Here is a 25,292-nt window from a genome sequence, read left to right as displayed (position 1 = left end):
TATTTCCTTATTTCCTTTCCTCACTGGGCTATTTTTCCCTGTTGGAGCCCCTGGGCTTATAGCATCTTGCTTTTCCAATTAGGGTTGTAGCTTGGATAGTAATAATAATAATAATAATATATATATATATATATATATATATATATATATATATATATATATATATATATATATATATATATATATATATATATATATATATATATATATATATATATATAGATATATATATATATATATATATATATATATATATATATATATATATATATATACAGATATATATATATATATATATATATATATATATATATATATATATATATATATATATATATATATATATATATATATATATATATATATATATATATATATATATATACGGTGATGTTAACCATAGTTGCTGTTCTGAATGCCTATGGAAGTGAAAAATTAATCAGCTAAGGTATGAATAATTATTTCATATCATTATGAGTGAATGGTAATTGTTTTTTTATTTTTACTAAAACGAATAATAATTTCAAAAACTTACTTATGTCAACGTAGCAGTTAAGTGAGCTATTCTTTATCAGGTGACATGAATATTTATCAGATAGACTTTGGCAACTTATTTCACTACAAATGAAAATTTGTGGGGCGTTCTTTATTATCATTGAAAAATAATATACAAACTTTTATCAGCAATTTAAGCTGTCAATTCTTATTTGGAATTTGCTTCTAAAATAAGAATATTTCGTTCTCAACTGAAAAAAAAAAAGGTAATTTATCATCCACACATTCAACGATATCCTACTTTTGGTGATCAAGGATAAAGTGATATACCTTTCTAGTTGAATTTTTCATTAATAATTAAATCAATGTAAAAAATCATTAACCGACGATACCATTTGAAATACCCATACGGAATATCCTGCTGCCTACTTAAAAATTAATACCAGGAACGTCACAGAAAATTTACAGTAAATGGTAGCATTAACATCTAAAATGTACCCTTTGCTGATTTATACCTCTGACTCATTTACGATATCGTGTAGAAAAGGAAATCATATCTGAAAGATGCTGTATTAGAATAATTTTATATCGTCAAGATTTCGGAAAAAACAACTGACAGAAACAATTAGCATTATCTTGCTTAATTCTGGAATTTATGGTACCTGTTTTTTAACTGTGTGTATTCTTCAATTGTAATCACCATACCTTTTACGTGATTTTTTTTTCTTTTTTTTTCTCTTTTTTTTTTCACAGTAAGCCCCACTTTTACAAGTTTTATAAACATCTTTTCATAAAGCAGTAACTGATAATCTAAAAATGTACAAAAAGAGATATAAAATAAATCATTCAAAAAGGTCTGAATAAAATTTTAGTAGATTCTTGAATTTTTTTCATGACTTATGATAAAAAACTTCAGAGAAATTAAGATTTTATATATTTAGGAGATGGTACCTTTTGAGTCTCCGTCTTTCTCTTTTGGATACCAATAGCCAGCTGAGATAGCTAAACTGGCGTATGTTAAATATGATATACCATTATATAATTTATCTAATGATACTAAATAAGGAAACGATGTACTGTATTAGATTATCAGTTACTTCGAAGAGTATGGGACTCTTCTTTGGTCAGTTCCTGTCATTGGGAGCCAGGTAGCTAATATTTTTGGCTATGGAGCCCTCCTTTATGGTATCTAAGGGCGATATAGAGTCCATGCTCTGAGGAGGAGGCCCTCATTAGGGTTTTCCTAGATTACTGAGACCCGATTTCTAAGTTACCTGTGATATTCAGTCCAAAGTAATCAATAGGTCATGATTTCGAGAAAAGACCTTTGTGGGGATTTTTCCCCTTGGAGCCCAGGAAACTATGATTCATAAAGACGTTCTCCTGAAAGGGATGTTTCAGGTTAGGAGTCAAAGTTTCAAATAAGTTGCCATTATTCTTTCTCTTCTGCACCACCGTTAACCCTACATTGAGGGGTCAATTAACTAATGCACCCTCTCCAATGTCTTCTAACAAAGGTATCCTCTTCCAACAAACCTCTCCTCTCCATATCATCCTTCACCTTATCTAATTTACTGCCGCTCTCTCGATTTTCCCCCCTTAACAGGTTCCCCCTTAGACCTCCGCACTCCTTCACCACTATCCATCCCGAACACGTGCCCCCACCATCTCAGTTGGGACACTATTATCACCACTATGTCTGCTATTCTTCTTATTTCATCTTTTCCCAATCTTTGAAACAGTGGTATGTTCATAATCCACCACAGCATTCTCATCTCTGCTCTCTTAAGCTTTACTTTTTCTTTTACTCTTAGAGCCCACGTTTCCAATCCTTAATTAATTCTGGATTAACTGCTTTTGCTATAGATCTTCACTTTTAGCTTCATTGGCATTTTCTTATCACATACTACTCCTGCTATCTCCCTCCACTTCCCGTGAGTTGGTTTTATCCTATTCTCAACTTCAGCCTTACATCTTTCCTCCTGACTTATAGTAGATACCAAGTATCTGGGTTGTTTCACTAGTTTTATAAATGAGCCTCTACTTTTATGAATAGCTATCCTGTCCCCACATTCCCTAATGCTCACCTTAGTTTCAGTCTTATCCATATTTACTCTCAAGAAACCACTCTCCAAAGTCTCTTGCCCGTCCACAACCCGTCTCTGTAAGTCTTCCTCATTTCCAGTGATAATCCTCAAATCCTCTGTATACAAAAACTCACACAACTCTTCATTTCTGATCTCTTCGCTTAAGACATTCATGCCCACCACAAATAAAAACGGGATTAATCCTAACCCATTGGGTGATACAACACTAACTTCTTAGGTTTGTGTTTCCCCAACAGCTAATACCACTTTAGTCCATGTTCTTTTGTACATCATATCTACCTTTCTAACTAGTTTTCTGGCACTTTCCTCTTCCTCAACCATCAAAACATCAATTTTTTTTTATAATTTGGTAAAAGGTTTTTAACAAGTCAGGCCCTTGCAGTCATCAACCAGAGTTATTAGTGGTGGGCTTAGCCTTTGACTAAATAGTCCAACTTCGAGGTAGCACTTTCCACAGTTACTGGCAGTGGGCCTAGCGTTTTTCTATAAAGAACTACTACAAGGTAGCCATTCTTCTAGGTTTTATTGGATGGCTATATTTCAGTACAGAGACTCTCCTTTGATCTTTACTGAAATGTTAAGGCCTTCGTCTGTTGTTTACAGGAACTGAGAGCCTGTCTTTGTGCTGTTTTACCGTTGAGAGGCCATCCATTTGGGTAGGCCTGGAGACCCCGGGGACCACAGCTATAACAAAAGACCCTCATCAAGGGATCCATGCAGGGCTGTTGCTCTCTTCGTTGATTTCTTGGGATCAAGAAGCTCTACTGTATATACTACCATCCCACAAAAAAGGTTTCCTCTATGGGTTTCTTGAGAGAAGCTCAATGTGCTCATTTTTGGCTGAGGCCATAGGGTTTGGTTTGGCTATGCTACCTTCATCTAGGGTTTTCAAGGATCCTCCTAATGTCTCCCCATCTTGACACGTCTTTCTGTTGGGTTTCTAAGGAGAATGGAGTCCTAACATTGGATAACAGTCTATTCTCCAGTGTTTTTTTTTTCCCCTTTGACTGGCCTCCACGGTTTCCCTCATATAGACGGGATTGAGCAAGTTTGAACAAAAGGCTCTCCTCAAAGTTTCCCTCCTTCTGGATCTGTACCAAAATGATTCAGTTGACAATATGAGGACCAATCAATCATTATTTACTGCCAGATGGTCTTTTGAGTTTACTGATAATACTTATTATTTATTACGAGGAGGTATAATCATGGAGTTTAGTGGTACTAGCATCATTGAAGGAGATACAAATGTTTTACCAAAACTATTCTGCAAAAAAAAAAAAAAAATAATAATAATAAATAAATGAACAAATAAATAAATAGGTAAGGATGTATTAAAAAACACTAAAAAATAATCGGCCTACATAATCCTGAAGTTCTGAACTGAAGCACTGGAAATTAGCCTTGTTAAAAACAGTTTTAGACTCAAGCTTCACAGTGATGCAAACTCGTTAGTTAAAGCCATGAAATTTAGTGATACCAATATTATTGAGGGAGATACAAGCATATTCTCAGCACCATTATGCAAGTAAATAGATGAATGAAATAAGGATTTACTATTTGTAAGAATATAAGAAAAAAAAATGCAAAATCCTGAAATTCGGAACTAAATTACTTATGTAAATTAGCATTGATAATAAAAAGGTTTTTGATATTTTTTTTAAATGCACCCAAGCTTTATAGTGTAGGAAATTTGTTAGTTAGAATAATGATTCCATTGGTTATTCTCTAATAGGTAGTAGGTTGGATAGGGCACCAGTCACCGGTTGAGATACTACCGCTTGAGTGTTATGGGGACCTTTGACTGGGCAGACAGTACTCCAATGAATCCTTCTCTCTGGTCACAGTTCATCTTTCCTTTGTCTATATATACACCGAATAGTCTGGCCTATTCTTTATATATACTCATCTACTCTCATACACCTGACGACACTGATATTACCAAACAAATTTTCTTCTCTCAAGGTGTTAACTATTGCACTATAATTATTCAGTGGCAACTTTCCTCTTGGTAAAGGTAGAAGAGACTCTTTAGCTATGGTAAGTAGGTCTTCTAGGAGAAGAATAATCCAAAATAAAACCAATGTTCTCTTGTCTTGGGTAGTACCAGAGCCTCTGTACCATGGTCTTCCACTGTCTTGGATTAGAGTTCTCTTGCTTGAGGGTTCACTCGGGCACACTATTCTATCTTATTTCTCTTCCTCTTGTTTTTTTTTTTTAAGTTTTTATAGTTTATATAGGAAATATCTATTTTAATGTTGTTACTGTTCTTAAGATATTCTATTTTTCATTATTTACTTTCCTCACTGGGCTATTATCCCTGTTGGAGCCCCTGGGTTTATAGCATCTTGCTTTTCCAGCTAGGGTTGTAGCTTAGCAAGTGATAATAATAATAATAATAATAATAATAATAATAATAATAATAATAATAACAGTAATTGCCAATCAAAGCACTTTCATTAAAATAATAGAAAATTAAAATTAATTTGTCAGATTCTGAAACTGTTTAGATTTAACATTTAAAATACAACATTGGTTGTGAAGAGATTAGAAAAAAATAAAAGTTGATTCCGATTAGGCTATATTTGGACTCCGCGAGACTTTTCTGAAGTAAAATTATCAAAAACATCATCAAAGTTAATGAATTCTACCTCTCCACTCTCAACATTTAGAAATGCGAGGCGTTGCGTCTACTCAGTCCCATTGAGTCAAATAGATAAGCCACAATCAATTTGTGTTAACTGAACGAACGTTCACAGCTTGAAATTGAAATTGCTACTGTGTATTAGTTGGATTAGTACTCTTAAGCTAGGAAAAATATTTTCATCATGATATTGTATGATGAATTGGATGAGCTTCTCTGTAGTGGAAATCTAAATATCCGCTCTACTTCTCAAGAGTATTCTGCAATCTAAGATTTCCTCATAAAGTTCATTATCCTCAAAATAACCACTGCAGAATTCGCTGTACATCTAGCGGAGACCCCAACTGGTTTATACTGTATTTTCAAGTGTCGTGCTACGTTATTTCACTTCAGTATGCAGTCTATCTGCTGTACTTTTCCTTAGATGCATGATTTCTTGCTTTCTACTGAGGCCTGCATCAGTACTTTTTTCTTCTGGAATACTTTTCATAATTCTCATATAGTTCTAATGCTGCACTGAACGACTAATTACGTATTGCTTCTCTGTTTTCAATAAAATACATTTCTAGTGTTTTTAAGTCTTTGGCAGCATTACAGAAGTTTGTTTGATGATCTTGAAGTCTCTTTTGAATACAGTCTATGTTTTATAATAAAAAAATTCAAATGGAAAGTAATGCAAGGAAGTGAAAGGTAAAAATCTGGTGCAACAACTGACTAGCTTCACTTATTTCATCTACATTTTCTTTCAGATCAGTTGACATTTCTTCCAGTAGAATAAGCAAGTCATCTGAGTGGTGAAAAAATAGTTTAAATGTCTTTTCTCTTGCACGCCATCGAATTTCTAATCCAGCTTTTAGAGTGATTGTCATTAGCTTTCCTCAGCTTATCCCATGGCATTGTTAGGCGTAAGAAGAAATTGTACAATTCGTCAAATATGCCAAAAAATGGTTTACTGTAACTGATTTTTCACTGGCTGCGTGAATACAAGCTTTGAGTGAGTGGCTGTCACAGTTGACAAATGCAGTTTTTCTCTTCGTTTCAATGATGCTCTAATGCACACCAGATTTGTGCCCTGCCATGACTGCAGCGTTGTCGTAATATTGTGACCGATACTACTTTACTGGCATATTGTCTTTTTCTAGCTGAATACATACCACTTACACTATGATTGCTGCATATTTTTGTTTGACTCCATTGAAACCAGAAAAGGCCTCTTTTGTTGCTATGGTTTTTATCTCAAATTTCAGTTCAACATATGTTACGGTTTCAGACATCTGTCCTCGTATGTATGGGCATTGTCGGGAGTAGGACTAGAATCAAATAAAAGGCCATAGTACTTTGCTCGACGAATATCATCAAATACTCTACCCCTTGAAGTTGATACCAAGAGTTGCATGGAGAGTTGTTTTAAGGATCATCTTTCTCTGAAATGAGAGAGAGAGAGAGAGAGAGAGAGAGAGAGAGAGAGAGAGAGAGAGAGAGAGATTCAGCAAATTAGGCTGAAAACTTCCTTACATTTTCGCATGAAAATTCAATAATGAGTGGAAATAGTACAAGTTTCTACATTAATAACTGCAAAATAAACTTTTAAGTTCCTAGAAAATTTGCCACTATATATTATTCTTAAACGGAGATATGACAAGTAATTTTGCATACCCTTTATCTCGACGAATTGAGACCTGTGTAGCCTGAAGCCTTTAGAGTTCTTACATACATTTCAAGAGACTTACTTTAAATCAAGATCACATCCGATCTTTCACTCTTTTTTAACGTGGTGTTTATTTGGCAATTGAATTTGACTGCGTATTTTTTTTTTCTATAAATGCATAGGATGTAAACGATATAGTTTCTAGCGATAGTGTATTACGCTTTGTTTTGTAACTACCAGCACACTGTCTTTTTTCCTCGAAAATATAGTAGATATTAAAAACAATCTGATTCGGTATTGCCTAGATAATCATGGTCTTTTTAGATATAAAACTCTGTTCTTTTACTTACTTCTGATGAGTTGGAAGATGGAAAATATTAACTGAAAGAAAGTTATAAACGGATTTTGAGCGAAGCGAAAAATCTATTTTTGGGTGAGATGACCATGTCGTCCTGATGGAAGGTTCCTAAGAGTAGCTTCCTAAGGGGTATTTAAGTATAGTGATATTCCCAGAGAATTTACCTTTAGGTCTCCAGAATTTTAACTCCTGGCACGAATATCCTTAATTTTCTCTCAAGGATATCGCATAATATCAGGGGACGTATTCTTGACAAGCCACAAAGCAATATGCACCCCTAATAGCGTTTACGCTTCGAGGGGGAAAGTGGCAGAATTAAAAGGGGAGCCGTATCAAGGTTACCCTAGTTCCCATACTTCTATTGAGTATCACAACAGCCCCATATCTAATATGGCGGACATTTCTTGTAGCATTGAGCATGGTGCTACAGTTACAGTAGTTCGGGGGGGGGGGGGGGGATACTGTGAAAATCTTTTCTTTAGAAAAGAAGGGTGGGTCCATCAGGACGACATGGCCATCTCACCCAAAATATAGATTTTTCGCTTCTCTCAAAATCCGTTTTTTGGGCTCAAGCCATGTCGTCCTGATGAAAGCATACAAAAGAATTAATGTATCTGTGGATTTTCATCAGTACCTTAAACCTTGGGACAATATTTCTATGGTCATTTGGACCATTTGAGACAAATGACGTTACCGTTATCTGTCATCAACACTAATCATGAACGATATTAATGCTTCCTGCCCCTACAGGGAAGAGTCATTCTAGACGGTAGAAAAGGGGCCTCAAGGTTAGCATATATTGTATGAACAAACAAGAATACACTGAATATACAAACAGTCTCATGGTCTGTATATATTGCCGAACCAGTATCAGTGCCCATTATATCCATTGTTTGCAAGCATACAATGATATGAAATATACTTACATCAGTAAGTCAAAGAACTCTGGCTTGTTAAACATGCAATTGTCAGGTGAATTAGAACGCAATTACATTCTAATAGACATTTATTTCTAATAAATGGCTAAATGAATTAACATGTAAAACGCATGTAGAATGATAAAGGAATTATACCTGCGACATATACAGAAATTATTTTTCCTTTTTTTAAAAGGAAAAAATGATGAGTGCCACTGTCAGACTGAAGAAGTTTTAATAAATTTCTCTTCATAATTTCCGTACCTGTTATATTCTATCAGCACTGTGTACTACTTACACACAACACTAGTGCTATCTGTATAATTCCACAACTGAGATATTGAACAGAGTTAGTGTCATCATAGTAACACTTATCTAAAAAGGGATCACACTAAAAGTACTGACACCTTCTCCCTTTAATTGACAATCACAATCAATTAACAGTTCATCGTAGAATTAGACAACAGGTTTTGATATACTACCTGCCGCCACCACATAATGCTTCAGTTCATGGACCTGCTTAGCATAATGTTTGTAGAACACCCTGGATGATTTCCATCCAGTATATGAGCGAAGACGCTCAAATTTTTCTTGGATCATGACCTGTGGGAGTACTGTCAGGATCCGCTCTACGAATAAAGTAGGTGAGCTTCACCCTCAGTTGTTTCAGGGACAAGTTTGATCCAGAGGTTTCTCCTTTAAAGACTTGTCCTCCCCTGAAGTCTGAAGTTCTACGAAGATAGACCTTTAGACACTCTACAGGACATAGACATCTTCCTTCAGAGGGCAGATTCTCCAGGGACCTTACCTCTTTGTGGGTAGCTCGTTCTTAGCGAGAAAGGATGGATCAGGGAAGATATTCAGTTCTCCCACTTCTGTGAACTGAATGTGGCCCTCATCTCTGGATAGGGTCACTATTTCACTAACTCTAGCCCCAGAGGCTATAGCAAACAGAAAAATAACCTTTTGGGTCAGATCCTTAAGGGAACAATCTTCATTGTTCACAGATTAGGCATAATGTAGGATCTTGTCCAAAGACGATGAGATGAGTTTTGGCGGTGCTACAGGCCTAAGCCTTGCACTTGCCTTCGGAATCTTATTAAAGATTTCATCCGCTAGATCCACTTGAAAGGCATATAGAAGAGGTCTAGTCAAGGCTAACTTGCACGTAGTTATCGAGTTGGCTGCCAGACCTTGATTATGAAGGTGGACAAAGAAGGGCAGACAGAAGTTCATTGAAATTTCCTTCGATCCTTTTGCTTTTACAAAAGCAACCCACTTCTTCCAAGATGACTCATATTGTCATTTAGTTGACTTGGACTTGTATTCTTCTAAGAATTCTATATTGCCTTCTGATATCCCAAATCTTTTCCTAACCGCTAGAGCAAGAAAATCATGAAATGAAGGGTTTAGGCTCTTTCTGAAAAATCAAAGGCAATTAACTTCTGAACCATCAGAGATAGTCGTGGGTTCAGATCTAGGGCCAGCCTCAGCTTCCGTTCCTTCACCAAAGGGAACAGATTGCTCTTGGGCTACTTGCGAGTCCACAAAGCCACTCCTCCCTGGAAGGATCTCAGTGTGTTGAGGACCTTCAGCAGGAGACTGGATGGGATGAACAGGAACTCCTGAGTCCATCCCTTCTATACTAGAGACACGATGTCTGTTATCTCCACTAGAGGATCCTCGTATGGGGCTAATTATCGAGGTAGTTTTTTGAAGACGCTCATGACGAAGAGGTCGATCTGCAGTTCTGGGACTTGTTCCCATCTGGAAGAGAATAGGTCTGCATCCGTGGATCATTCAAACTCTACCGGCTTGAGCCCGAGTAGAGCATCTGCTGTCACATTACGGATTGATTGTACATGAACTGCTAATAGGTGCCATTCCTTTAGGTATGGGATGGTTAGCGTCACCTAGACTGTATGAGATGTTCTCTAGCCTTGTCGGTTCTGACATCTCATTATCGCTTCGATGTCCCAGATCAACCTGAGGAAGTCTGGTCTGTGTGGAAAAAGTTTTTCCATCTATGACAGTACCAACATGGTCTTCAATAGGCTTTTGGCCTTTGACCATTGTAAGGGAAGCGATTAAGGAAAGACCAATATCGGTCCTTTTAGATCTCTTCGAGTATTTGATACGTATCTTCTCCAGACTCTTAACACATCTATCAGCTATGCTCTTAGCACTGGGTCTGTCAGTATTGCGAACTGGAGAGAGTTCTGAACTTCTCCCTGTTAGCATCTTAGAATCCTGACTGATTACCATAGTCTCTTGACGGACCCTGAGATCTCCTTTTACATTCCCAAGGGAAAGGAGAGTTCGTGTGACCACAGGATTCAATAGTTTTTTAGCCATTGAAGCCTTTGAGCTGGAGAGAATTGAGACTTCTTGAAGCTTATCTTGCATTCCCGATGTTCCGGGAACCGGATCACTTCCTTGGATGATCATAGACCAGCCACTTCGGGTGCTGCCCACCCCAGCCTTTCGTCCAGGTACATTGTTGCCTGAACCATTTCTAGGCTTGGTTTTTGCGTGGCTGTGTCTGCTAATCCCGTGAAGATGCCTAGGACTATGTTTAGTTCGACAAATATCTTTCCTAGGACATACGTTATCCTCTGTAATTTGAGTCCTAGGTAGGAGGGGAGGGGGTGACTGACTGGAAGTTGTCAATGGACATCTTTCAGGTCTGACAAGACTGCGAACACCCCTTCTTGAAATAAGGTCATTATGTTCAGAAGGATTAACATTCTGAACTTGCTGTTTTATTTGAACTTGTTGAATGATGACAAGTCCAGAATAACTCTGAGTTTTCTTGAGTCCTTCTCGTGAACACCAAACAGCCTTCCCTGGAATTTGATGGACTCTACTTTCCTTACCGCCTGTATGCTCTAGAGCTCTGAGGTATACTCTTCCAGGAGGGTTTTGGAGTGTAGGAAAAGTTGAGGAAATGATGATGGAGGCATGTCTACTTCTCATCCTAGTCCCATCTTGATTAGGCCTTGGACCCAAGGATTGAAGGTCCAGCAATCCTGAAGGAACCTCCCTCCTACCAGAAGTGTCTGTTTGCTCTGCTTGATCAGGAGGTTTACATATTCGACCGCTTGCCTGTGGCTCCGCGGTCATTGTGACTGTGGGATGTTGTTGAACATCCCGAGGAAAACTACTAGACTTTTCCGTCTTCCTTTTAGGTTGGGGACCCACAACTGCGGAAGACCTTCTCTTTGAAAGGATGCCCCACTTTTGGAGAAGCCCTATGTTCTCCGTGGTGGCCTCCTTAATCGTCTTTCTAACTATCTCATTTGGAAAGAGGTCTCTACCCCTGATGTTGGAAAATATTAGCTTCCTGGTTTCGTGTTTCACTGTCACGACAGCGAACACACTCTCTACAGGTTCTCCTTGCCTTCATAAAGGCATAAAGGTCTTTTAATAAGGTGGCCATATGCATTTTGGCCAAGACCATGAGCATGTCTGGGGTAGTTTGGTGGGTTGAACACAACTCTATGCAGTTCTGTAGGGATGAGGAGGCTGCAAGTCTTTCCTTTGTCTCTTGTTCGCTATACAAAAGAAACTCAGATAGTTTAGGAAGATTCTCACTAAACTGTCGACTAGCGACATCCGCATCTAGTCTTCCTACTGAAAAGGTTAAGTGGACTTCCTTCCAATCCTTCTCCTGCCTGGGAAAGGCTAGTGACAGAGGCTTGCACTCCTCGAGTGCAGGACAAGGTCTACCTGCTTCCACTGCCTTAGCAACAGATTTAAATGCTTTCCACGTAAAGGGGAATGATATTGAAGCAGAAGCAAGAAAGGAAGGGTGTTTGTTACCTAATGTGACTACTTTCGACACCGAGTAACCTGCCTTTCTCAGGCTACTTTCCTTATCATGGACAAGAACCATGACGTCCTTCAGTTCCGTATCCTTTCTTGACGTTGGTTCATGTCTCAGACGAATGAGGCAATTAGGGAAAGCGTCAAAGCTTAGCCAAAATTAGATTTTGTCCAAAGGAACAGCGCCCATCTTCTCCGGGATGTAGAGTTTGCCGTTTAAAATCGGCATAAGCTCCGCAAACCTCCAGGGATTGGTTTTAGAGCATGTTGGAAGGTCTTGGTCTCTGGCTCATTTGTATGACTCCTTTTCATCTTGTTTGCGAAGGTTTTCTATTAGACCTTTCATTTGGGCCCATAATTGGTCCATTACATCTAATAGAGGGGTAGGGGGGGGAAGATGTCGATGTCAATGGCTCTAGAGCTGGCACAGACGGAAACAATTCCGACACGACATTCTCCCTCTCTTCCAGTGGGGGCCTTCTGCCCTCCGTCCCAAAGGCTATCAGGCTGCAGGCAGGTGTGAATCGTGCCTAGGGAACCACTATTTCCTTTCTTGCTTTCGGGAATAGTGGGTTACGCATCCTATCATTAGATAAGTATGGTCCCGGAAAGATTTTCTGGAAGCCTCTCACGCAGTTGAGTATTTTGTTACGAGCTGCATCCCTATGCTCTATCAATTTGGGATTCTCAAAACCCTCGGACATTAAGGTCCGACATACATTGCAAACTTGCGGGTTCCAATAATGCAGGGATACAGAAATAATATTGCAGGGGCCATGAAACCTGCATGTATTATGACCGTAAAAACACTTGCTCTTGATATTACAGAAGATTGCAACACATTGTGGCAGGATGTTGCAACAACAACCCCCACACCCTGAATCACTCTACCAGACAATTGTCTCCGCAACACAAACTTTCCCCTTACTTTATCATAAACTGGACTCTTAGACAAAAAGGACATAAAAACAAACCATAACCTAAAAACTATATTTATTAATACTAAAACAATCACTTAATACTAAAAAATCACCAACCATATTCCATAACCAAAAAGGAAATCACACTTAGCACTACACTCTTAACTTACTATATATAGAAAACACATTCCAATAACCCCATGAAAAAACAAAACTTAAAACTAAAAATTCCCTTCAACTCCAAATATAAACGTTATATATATATTTCTGAGTGGACACCTTCGTCCACACAAGGGCCAACAGTCTTTATCTGCCCCCAACCACAACTTTGTAGCAACCGCAACACTGACAAATATCAACACAACTGCATTAATTGATTGGGTCGTGAGCGTTGTCATCATAAGCATCATCATCATACGTAATCTTGTTAAACAGGCCAGGTCATCAATGCTTGGGCAATCCAAATGAGCAGTCTAATACAATCAATTACAGGCCAGGTCATCAACAATCATGGTCCAAAAGAGCAGTCCTAGCAAAATCCTTTATTACAGGCCTTGTCAGCAACAATAAATCAACTTTAAAAAAAAATAATTCTCCAAAGGAATAAGCACTCTAAGGAGGAATCATGGCTTGTTAAATAAATAAACACTTCCACGCTGGTCGAAAAATGATATAAAATATAATCCAGCATTCACAACAGCCTCTAGCTGCAGTCAAAATCAAAATAAGCATTCACCCAAGACATTCACTACTGTCGTAACCTAAGTAAAACATAAACAAACAATCTTATTTATACCAACATTCTTTCCCACAACAAACAATCGATACACTACCTCTCTCTCTCTCTCTCCCTCTCTCTCTCTCTCTCTCTCTCTCTCTCTCTCTCTCTCTCTCTCTCTCTCTCTCTCTCTCTCTCTCTCTCTCTCGATTTGGCAAACATAAATAAATGAAAATAAAACAAAAATTAATCCTCCACATTCCTCCCCCTTTACTTTGCCAAATCCTTCTCACACAACACTTACATTATCTTTTTTCATTACCCAGTCGCACTCGGGAACAGGACCTCTACTTCGAGTAACTGGGCCTTTATACACACTCTCATTCACTTTTTCCCTGTCACAATCATTCGCTACATTAACACTATTCCTATCTAAATCCCTATCATCTAATATATCATGTACAATCCCATCTACCTCGTTCTCATCTGACCCTAAAATTACACTCATTTCTCTAAACAGTTCATCCATTTCATCAAAAACATTCTCAACTTTAGCAAAAGATTCATTCATGCTACTTAACATTCTCCTATCTCTCATTCTTGCATTCGTCATCCTTTCTTTTATATCATCTAAGGAAAAGCCACACACACTATAGGTATCATTCATACTCAGCCATGATTCATCTGTATTAACACATTTATCTTCCATACACACTTGCACATTTACACCCTTGTCATACTTATTTCTATTTTCACTTTTACTTATAAAATTCCCTTGCACTTTTTCCTCACTTAAAACTTTCAAACGCCTCTTTTTCCTATATTCAACTAACACTAATTGTTTATTTTCCAACCCCAACTTCTCTTGCATACTAGATTCATACTTGTTCATATCCAACCAATTATTCATCCCATTCTCACAAACATTGATCCTATTCCTTCCACACACACAGGAGGACTCACCCAGCTGAACCCTCTTACACTCTAGTTTCCCGAACATCCTGGCTGACTTAATCCCTTCTTCCTACATACTCTAGCTACATGCCCATCTGCACCACATTCAGTACACTTACCCCGCGGCTCCTTGCACATTCTAGCATAATGACCATCCTTACCACAATTACCAAAAATTACATCCATACGATTACTACGACATCCACTCGCTATGTGCCCTGTCATACCACACCGATAACATTTTACCCCTTTCTCTTTCTTGCACTCGCTAATTCTATGCCCTACCTCACCACATCCAAAACAAGCACCTAGAGCCCATCTACATTCATTCTTTTCATGTCCTATTTTCCCACATCTATAACACTTCTCTTCACGGATACAACTACCTAACCTACCTCGCTGCGCACTGGCACTCCTATCCCTCCAAACCTGAATCCCTTGCCTAAACCCTTCATCTTTCCTTACAAGTATTCCCACATTACTCGCCCTAACACTCCTATCTACTACACTATCAGCTACCCTCATCGATCCTCTCATAACAGCATCTCTAAAACTAACAAATTCTGGCACACTTTTCTCCATTCCACTTCTTACACACACAGATTTACTTTCTTTCATACATCTATCTAACTCGTAATCCTCAACTATCTCTAAGATATCATCCCATGTCAATCTTTCTTTCGTCCACCCCATCTTCTCCTTACGTTTAAAATTAATAAATTCACTCACATTCCCAGGTATGGTGGCCAAAAACTTCCTAATTAACTCCTTATTCTCATTTATGCCTTCATCCCCATACTTCTTCCTAGCTAACGTTTCCAACCTACATACATACATTGATATAGCTTCTCCTGCATTCATCCTTGCCTCATCAAAATCATTCTTACGCTTATACCTAACACTCCCTTTTATACGTTTTACCTGATCAATTATTCTCTTTTTCACACTTTCATAATCAACATCACCTACACTCATTATCACTCCATACATCGTCAACAAATACCCAGTCAAATACTCTCCTAACTCCCTAGCCCAAACTCTTTTACTATCACCATACTTATCCTGACAATACCTCTCATACTCCTTGAAAAATTCATATACATCCCTACTACTATGCTCATTGAACCTTTCACATCGAGGTACCTCTCTCATAAACACAGTCTTACAGACATCACGTTCATTCTCACTGCTAGCATCACTGCTACCTAACTTCTTGTTCCCTACTTCCTCGCTAGAATATAAGGAATCTAATTCCACACTCATACTACTATCCTTGATTATACTCTTCCTAGCCCTTTTCTTACTCACCACTTTCACCCACTCACGATCATCCTTGGTATCATCCTGATACTTTTTCTTCTCTTTCTTCACATCACTTTTACCTTTCTTCTCATTCTTCCTATCACATTTCTGTTCATCCTTACTATGCCTAATTCCCTCATCTTCAATCTCACTATCACTATTACTATTACTATCACTATCACTTCCTTTCCCATTATCACCTACCTTAACCTTCTCTTCCACTATCAACCCATTACCCGTAGCAGAGGCCACTCCTCCGACTGCGCCTTCACCCATGAAAGTTTTCATCATTTCCATTACCTGCCCCATCATAGCTTCCATTCGTTCCTCATTCTCACGCATCCTTATCTCAACACCCTCTTCCACTCTATCTACAGTTCCCTTTAGTGCTTTCAGTTCCTTTCACATCTCCTCATTCTCACAACTCAACCTCGCATTCTCACGCAACAATTTCTCTTTCTCTACAGACAACTTCTCCTCACGCTCCTTAATCAACCGCAATTCCTCCCTCAGTAACTTGCTTTGCTCTTCCATTTTCATCAACCTTACTCTAATTTCTTATCCTAATGCAGTCTTTTGTCCAAGAGTCTACCTTCAATCCCACCTCGGCAGTACCTGTTCGGGCGCCAAAATAATGTGGCGGGAGGTTGCAACAACAACCCCCACACCCTGAATCACTCTACCAGACAATTGTCTCCGCAACACAAACTTTCCCCTTACTTTATCATAAACTGGACTCTTAGACAAAAAGGACATAAAAACAAACCATAACCTTAAAACTATATTTATTAATACTAAAACAATCACTTAATACTAAAAAATCACCAATCATATTCCATAACCAAAAAAAAATCATACTTAGCACTACCATCTTAACTTACTATATATAGAAAACACATTCCAATAACCCCATGAAAAAACAAAACTTAAAACTAAAAATTCCCTTCAACTCCAAATATAAACGTAATATATATATTTCTGAGTGGACACCTTTGTCCACACAAGGGCCAACAGTCTTTAACTGCCCCCAACCACAACTTTGTAGCAACCGCAACACTGACAAATATCAACACAACTGCATTAATTGATTGGGTCGTGAGCGTTGTCATCATAAGCATCATCATCATACGTAATCTTGTTAAACAGGCCAGGTCATCAACGCTTGGGCAATCCAAATGAGCAGTCTAATACAATCAATTACAGGCCAGGTCATCAACAATCGTGGTCCAAAAGAGCAGTCTAAACAAAATCCTTTATTACAGGCCTTGTCAGCAACAATAAATCAACTTTCAAAAAAAATAACTCTCCAAAGGAATAAGCACTCTAAGGAGGAATCATGGCTTGTTAAATAAATAAACACTTCCACGCTGGTCAAAAAATCATATAAAATATAATCTAGCATACACAACAGCCTCTAGCTGCAGTCAAAATCAAAATAAGCATTCACCCAAGACATTCACCAATGTCGTAACCTAAGTAAAACATAAATAAACAATCTCATTTACACCAACAGTCTTTCCCACAACAATCGATACACTAACTACCTCTCTCTCTCTCTCTCTCTCTCTCTCTCTCTCTCTCTCTCTCTCTCTCTCTCTCTCTCTCTCTCTCTCTCTCTCTCTCTCTCTCTCTCTCGATTTGGCAAACAAAAAATAAATAAAAATAAAACAAAAATCAATCATCCACAACATGTCATATGGGGTTCCTCCTGTAAAGGAAGGAAAGCAGAATGAGTATACAATTGATTATCTCACTGATAAGCAATATATAAAAGTCATCTTTTAACAAAATATGTTAGGATAGTAAGCTAGAAAGGGATAGTGGGAGACACATACTTGAGTATCCCCTGCAAGCAAATGCTGTTACCTCCCCTCAGTATTAACCATAAGGAGCTTCCTCTATCAAGGGAGCTCCAACTAAAGGGTTCTAACCATTAGGGGTAGAGAAGTGTACAAGTCACTGCTCCTTTTTATTCTTAACACTGTGGGGTAAGTATGACTGATTTCTAATCAGAGTATTCAAGGAACTCTATTCTTTCAAAATAGGAACGGTACCAGCAGAAGTCTGCACAAGGGTACCCAAGATATATTAGAAATAACTACTATATAATCATACTATACTTTTCGGTTTGCAGTATATACTATATTGCAAATTACTGGCTACTGTATAATTATATATAATGTAGTTCAGCCAGTGTACTGCCTTTATGGTAAGCATCTGACGGCACGGTCCAGCCGGCATGACGCCAACTGGACTAGGAAATATAAAAGACATATATTTGTGTATCCTACCCAGCCTATTTGCTGTGACCTCCCTTACAATATTAAATCATAGAGTTTCCTGATCAGGGAGACTAAAGGATAAGGGTTCTACCCTTTAAGGGTTAGAAGTGTAATACCACCAGCCCTTTAAAATATCTAATATTATAGGGTAATATGAAAACTAATTTCTTATCAGAATATTGAAGAAATTCTATTCTTTCAATATAGGATTGGTCTCAGCAAACACCCGGGCAAGGATACCCAAGATATATTGGAAAATAACTACTAGTATAATACATACAGTAGTTTTTCCATCTGCAGTATATCCTATACTGCAAATATACTGACTACCTGTATAAACAAATACTTTAATTCAGCCGGCATATAGCCGGCATAGCTAGCTAGAAGAGAGAGAGACAGCATGGAGTGAAGACTACCTTATTACTGTGTATGTATACAGTAATTAAGGATGTAAAAGTCTAATTTACTGCCTTTCTCCAGAAAGAAGGTTCAAATGGAAGGGGAGAATGTAACATTCAGGCTTCCATCCAGCCACAGTACTATCGCCGGCAAGGTCCAGCCGGCAGCACTAGTACAGTGGGCGTGCTGACGGCTGAGTCAGCACCTATCTGTGCCAGCCTGTACCCCGACAACAGAACTTATGGCCAGCAGTCCAAGGGAGAACTGAAGAACCTTGGTGACAGAAGGGACTTCCCACCCACAGGCATCATGGCTGCCAACAGGTGACATGGCTACCAGCAGCTTTCATAGCCGCCAGCAGCTGTCATAGCCGCCAGCAGCCGTCATAGCCGCTGACAGGTTGTAAAACATATGGTTGCCGGCAGCCAACATGGCCGCCGGCAGTTGTCATGGCTGCCTGCAGCTGGCATAGCTGCAGGCAGCTGGCATAGCTGCAGGCAGCTGGCATAGCTGCAGGCAGCTGGACAACGGCTGCAAAGAGGGAGTCTGGCCGGCCCCCTCAACACACCAGCAACAGTGAGGTTGCAGGACGACAGCTCAAAGAAAGACAATGGCTCGGCCATCATAAAAAAACAAAGGGGGAGGAAAAAGGGTCCTGTATGAGGGGTGGAAGGAGCCGGCAAGGTTGCCGGTCCTACACACCCTTAATTAAGAAACTTTGTTTCAGTATCGGCACCATCCTAGCTGGCAGGAGAATCGTCTATTCTCCAGCCTAGTGTCTGCCAATACAGTTAAGGGAACGGCAGCAGTGCCGCCTCCTCTCAACAAGGGAGAAACAGAGTTCCAGTGCCTCGCCATCCTAGGTCTCAGAAGTATACTACTCTTCAGCCTAGGGTCTACGAGCACAGGACTAGTCTACTTGGACACAGGGATAAGGTGGCGGCATCATACAACTACCTCAGGTGTAGCCTAGGGAGGGCTAGCCTCCCAATGTCGTCAGCGTAGCCGGCAGAGGAATGACTATTCACCCTGCCGGCCAACTGTCGGCAAAAGACTAAATACTCTGAGGTTCTGACCGAATCCCAAAACCTGCCATCTGCGGTTAAGGGACGAGACAGAAAACCTTAGGCTAGTCATGCCTGAATGAAAACTCGAGGCACGACCAACTAGGGTTGTAGCCTAAGGCTACACTCAGAGGGCAGAGATATTACCCTTAAATCCCTATAGAGATGAGTATCGGTTATATAATAATTCTAGGAAATATCAATCCCTGATGAATTGATAACCAATACACGAGGGTATCCGGGGAAATGTCGAAAGTATACTATGTTGCCTAGGTTAGGTTACCTAGGCAAGACGAGATCTTGGTTACCTAAATCACTGAAACTTTGACATATACAATCGACACAGAAAAGGAAAATTAGCCATATAAATATCTTTACAAGTATAAAATGCATAATTAAATTATTAATGCTATTTAAACCGGGAATGTCATTCTACTAACTAAATAACTCATGCCTAATGAACGACAGCACCCATGGCGCCTCCGGTGACAGGCCTAGCTCCTAATCACAATAAATTACTCTAATTTCACTGTGAGACAGGAGCTAAAATACATATATTGTAAAGATTCAATATTCAACTTTCCAGAGGCGAAAGAAGCTTGAGATTGCATAATAATAATCCACTTGAAAATCGATCGAAAATGTCAGATCAACAGGGAACACCACCGTGCGAAATCGCTACAGAATTAGGAATGTCCGCCATATTGGATATGGCGCTGTTGTGATACTCAATAGTAGTATGGGAACTAGGCTAACCTTGATACGGCTCCCCTTCTAATTCTGCCAACTTTCCCCCTCGAAGCGTAAACCTTACTCGGGGTGCAGATTGCTATGTGGCGTGTCAAGAATACGTCCTCTGATATTATGCGATATTCTTGAGAGAAAATTAAGGATATTCGCGCCAGGATTTAGAACTCTGGAGACCTAAAGGTAAATTCTCTGGGAATATCACTGTAGTCGAATATCCCTTAGAAAGCTACTCTTAGGAACCTTCCATCAGGACGACATGGCTTGAGCCCAAAAAATCAATTAGAAAGGAAAACAAAGAACCAAATTTTTATTTCTAAGGGGGAAACTATTATAATTAAAATTTAATGTTGAAATGTAGATTTAAAGAAAAAAAAAATTATCAAATCGAAAGGTCAAATCGACTTTCTTAGATATACTAATAATTGAGCGATGCAAGCTTTTGGAAGACACTATCGCTAGGGAATTATTGGGTTCTTTGACCTGCTAGACAGTATGAAATTTTATCCTTTTCTGGTTACGGCCCATTTTGTCTTTGCCGTTACGTAACTGAATAGTATGTCTTATTCTACCCACATTCTCCTCTGTCCCCATACACCTAACAACAATGAGATTGCCGAACAATTCTTCTTCGCTCAAAGAGTTAACTACTGCAACGTAATGGCTCAATGGCTACTTTCCTCTTGGTAAGGGTAGAAAGGACTCTTAAACTGTGGTAAGCAGCTCTTCTCGGAGAAAGGACACTTCAAAATCAAACCATTGTTCTTACATTGTCGTGGATTATATTTCTCTTGCTTGAGGGTACACTCAGGCCAGCTGTTCTAATCTCTTCCGCCTGTTTTTTATTTCCTTCTTTCCTTTCCTTACTAAGCTCTTATTTCTTGTTGGAGCCGTAGGGCTTATAGCATTTTCCAACTGTGGTTGATAATAATAATAATAATAATAATAATAATAATAATAATAATAATAATAATAATAATAATGATAATAAGGATTAAGCCTTACTACGGCAGTAGCCTTCTAGTTCTATCTTAAGGTATACTAAGAAACTATAATTTACAGAAAATAATTGGAAGATTAGAAAATTTTCACATGAATTTCATTTAGTGATAAATTCTTAATTGATTGATTGGAATAATTGTGGAACTATTTTAGCAGCCATGTAACTTATTACTCTGAAACCCTAGTTTAGTCATTCATGATTGAAAGGAACCTTTCTTAGTGATATGTAGACAGGAAAATAAACTAAGCTTTAGATAGGGCTACAACATAGTTTCCGATTTAAGGGTACATAATAGTTTGTTGGCTTCATATGGGTTAACTTTTAGGTTATGAAATATATCAATATAAGAGTGAAAAAAAAATACCTACTTCACATTCAAATATCTTAATAAAAAGTAGTGAATCATAAGAATACGAAAATGATGATGAATATCTAAACGAAATTTGATATGCTTTCAAGAAAACAGAAGATTTTTATAAATTGTGTTATTAACAGGACTGACTACTGTAACTCCAAATTTACCAAAAGTGTAACTTGAGAAATTACAAAACATATTAAACTGAGGAGCAAAATTGTTAGAAGGTGTCACACTCGGAGAAAGGATCACTCGTCTACTAATTGATTCACACTGTGTGCATATTAAACCGAGAATTTAGTTTAAAATATGTATAATAACCCATCATGTTATCAAAATTGGACGTCCAAAACATCTAAGAGGATTGCTATATATCGTGTGGAGACTTGAATATTCACAGATAATTTCAAATTCTTGGAACCTAGATATATGTCTACTGTAAGCTCTAGAGCCTTTAATTATGCAGCACCGAGACTATACAATAAGCTCCCACTAGACATCCAGAAGACTGAGGATATTAAGGCTTTCAAGAGTAAACAGAAGACTTTATTGTTCTCTAAGTGCTTCGATAGGGTAGATTTGACAATAAACAAGCAATATGCTGTGTGAAATGTTGAATGATTTTGAACAGGATCAAATGACTGAGCAGGTCCTGTAGAGAGTTGGGTTCCCCTGAAGTACAAGACCAGAAAAGTAGCCTTCAGAGTAAAGTAAAAGTAATACAGATACGTGATCACAGAGTAACTTAGGAGTTTACTTCGAATATACAAGAGATGACAAGAGTAGAAAAACTCGACAATCAGAAAGAAACAGACGAGTTTCAAGGAAACTAACTATTATTGTTTGGAGATATTGTAAAATAATAACAATCTGGATTCTAACTAAGTTTCTAAATTTGGGTGATGTCAGGGGTAGATAGAATAATATAGAAAAGAATGGTAAAACAGGTAAAGTTTATACTCTTAAGAAGCAGAGAGGAGAGGTCCCGCTAGTGTTTACCAGAAACTGTCACCACCCTTGATTGAGGTTAAGACATTAGTTAGATGTGTCTGGATCAGCAGACCTGAGGCATAAGGGTCATCTGTTGTAGCAATCCGAGGAGCCAGTGTTTTTGAAGGACCTATAGCATAAGGGGAGTCTGTTGTCGCCGAAGAACATACATTAACGGAAGGTAAACACATGTTCCGCATCAGTTATAACGCCATATGGATCATGATTATACCAGCAGAACGTTCGGGAAGATATGATCAAAGAGGCGTGGTTTTAAGGAAAACCAATGAGGATGAAGAGAGGAGAAAATTTCCTTAGATGGAATTGTCCATAAGTTAGCTCCTCCCATACAGGGGTATATAAACTTCAAAGGTCAAGAGAACGAGAGAGAGCAAGAGAAGGAACAAGAGAGAACGAGAGAAAGCATAAGGACCAGACAGCAGATGTGACCAGCCTTGCGACAACTTGTCCGAGATGTCCGAACCAGTTGACCCCTGTCGTCATTACCAACCACGAAGCGCCCAGACCTGAAAATTCTACGTTCCTGAATCGTTAAGATCTCCTGTGAAGAGTACCATCATTTCTTTTGAGTATTATTTATCTGTTTTTTGGCTGTTCCCCTATTTGCTGAAGTGTAGTTTAATCAGATGATTTTTTTTATTCAATTCTGTGCTTCCCAAGTACTCAATCAAGAAACATTGATCTTTGACTAGTTATAAATAAAATTGTTTTCTTTTGCGAGTTTTCTTTCTATATTCCTTTTTTCTCCTGGTTGTTGTTGATTTATCCTAATTTAATTAATCAATTCAAACGAACCTGATTCAATCCACCAAGGATCGTAAAAGTTGGCAACATTGCCAGGATTTTCGACAACATAACCAATTGAAAACAGGGAGAATATAGAAAGAAGCAGAATGAGTGAGATTACGGGAAATTTGATAGATTCAGGTAAACATCTTGGTCTAGATGGCGATGCTCTCTGTGAGTATGCTTTTAAGAGAGGAAGAGTTTGAGAGAGATGAAAGAGCAGCTGAAAGAGAAGAAAATTAAAAACGGCGTAAGCATGAGTTAGAAATGGCCCGTTTAAGACAAACTCCTCATAACAGACGGTCAGGTAGTAGATCAGGGAGTAATTCATCTTTAAATAGTGACACTGATAGTTTAGATATGAGTGCAGTGCTCAAACTTATACGAAAATTTGATGAGGAAGATGTTACTAAATATTTCATGTGTTTTGAAAAGTTAATGAACAGAGTGGTTCTCCAAAAAGACAGTTGACTTTGTATTCACAATCAGTTTTAAGTGGTAAAGCACATTCTGTGTATAGTTGTTTGTCTGAGGATGAAAGTGAAGATTATGATATTGTGAAAGAAACTGTACTTAGTGCATACAGACTGGTACCAGAGGCGTACCGTGAGAAGTTTAGAAGTTTGAAAAGAGATGATACTAGTACTTATGTAGATTACGGAAGGAAGTTAGAAAGATCATTTTGTGCTTGCTTGACTTCCGCTGAAGTCGATAATTTTGAAGATCTCAAGAACGGAGTTTTGTTAGAAAGTTTCAAAGATAACATATCCCCAGACATCAAATTATATATATATAGAAGATAGGCGTGAAACATCTTTTGCCGATGCTACGAGATTAGCAGATGAGTACAGTCTCACACATGGTTTAAATAGCAGTAAAAAGAAAAACGATCTTTCGTCAAGTAAGGCACAACATAGTAAAGGTAGTTCTAACAATAACGATATTAGGAACAGGGATTATTATTATTATTGTTACATGTGTGGGAAGGAAGGTCATATTTCTCAGTACTGTAAGAGCAAATGGGCAGTCAGTAATTCAGTGGTCACTTGTTACAATTATGATAAGAAAGGGCATATATCTAGGAATTGCACAGTAGAAAGTACGAATTTTCAGAAACTAGTTAATAATCTTTCTTCAGGAAGGAATAGTCTCTCGAAAGAAACTAGGAAACATTATGGTGAATTTTTGTCCGAAAGTTTAGTTTCTTCTCTTAAAGGAGGTGATTCAAGGGAAGTAGTCTTGCTTAGGGATACAGGAGCGGCCGTATCACTCGTCAGCATGAAAGAAAAAGTTATACTAGGTGGGTTTACGAACACTTGTGTAGTATGACCTTTATTAAAGATGAAATTGAAAAGTCAGTTAGTGACAGGAGATGTAAAACTATCAGTCGTGGATACTTTGCCTGTAGACGGCGTCAACATTATTGTTGGCAACGATTTAACTACCTCCAAGTGTGTGAATCCTATTTCAAGTGAAGTTCGAGTGCCTGAAATGATAGTAACTGGGTCAGGATTAGATACAGATATTGACTACGGTCATAGGTTGTTCGAGGATTCGAACGTAGGTAATAGAGGCGGTCATGATGAGCTTGGCATGAGTGTAGCTGAGGAAACCGACTCTATCAAAGTTGACAGTGTGAGCCGAGATGATGATGTAGCTGTTAAAAGAAGTGATGTACAGATGGACAATGTTATAGGTCCAAGTAATAGCAGCTGTAGTGTTTCAGAAACTAGTATATTGAATAAGGATGAACTAGTTA

General features: G+C 38.4%; 1 protein-coding gene across 1 annotated transcript; it reads right to left on the bottom strand.

Annotated features, from left to right (window-relative positions):
• Positions 1 to 2,342: 2,342 nt before the first annotated feature.
• LOC137652773 (uncharacterized) lies at positions 2,343 to 2,756 on the bottom strand. Its single transcript, XM_068386179.1, has one exon. The coding sequence runs from the start codon at positions 2,754 to 2,756 to the stop codon at positions 2,343 to 2,345; it is 414 nt and encodes a 137-aa protein (XP_068242280.1).
• Between the last annotated feature and the right edge of the window lie 22,536 nt (positions 2,757 to 25,292).

This window comes from Palaemon carinicauda, chromosome 14, assembly GCF_036898095.1.
Source record: "Palaemon carinicauda isolate YSFRI2023 chromosome 14, ASM3689809v2, whole genome shotgun sequence".
Classification (NCBI taxonomy): Eukaryota; Metazoa; Arthropoda; class Malacostraca; order Decapoda; family Palaemonidae; genus Palaemon; species Palaemon carinicauda.
The sequence above is the reverse complement of the archived record's forward strand: the minus strand, read 5'-3'. Positions and strand labels throughout refer to the sequence as shown.

Coding starts and splice junctions, on each gene's coding strand:
- LOC137652773 (XM_068386179.1), bottom strand. CDS start 2,756: ATGAATGTCTTAAGCGAAGAGATCAGAAATGAAGAGTTGTGTGAGTTT.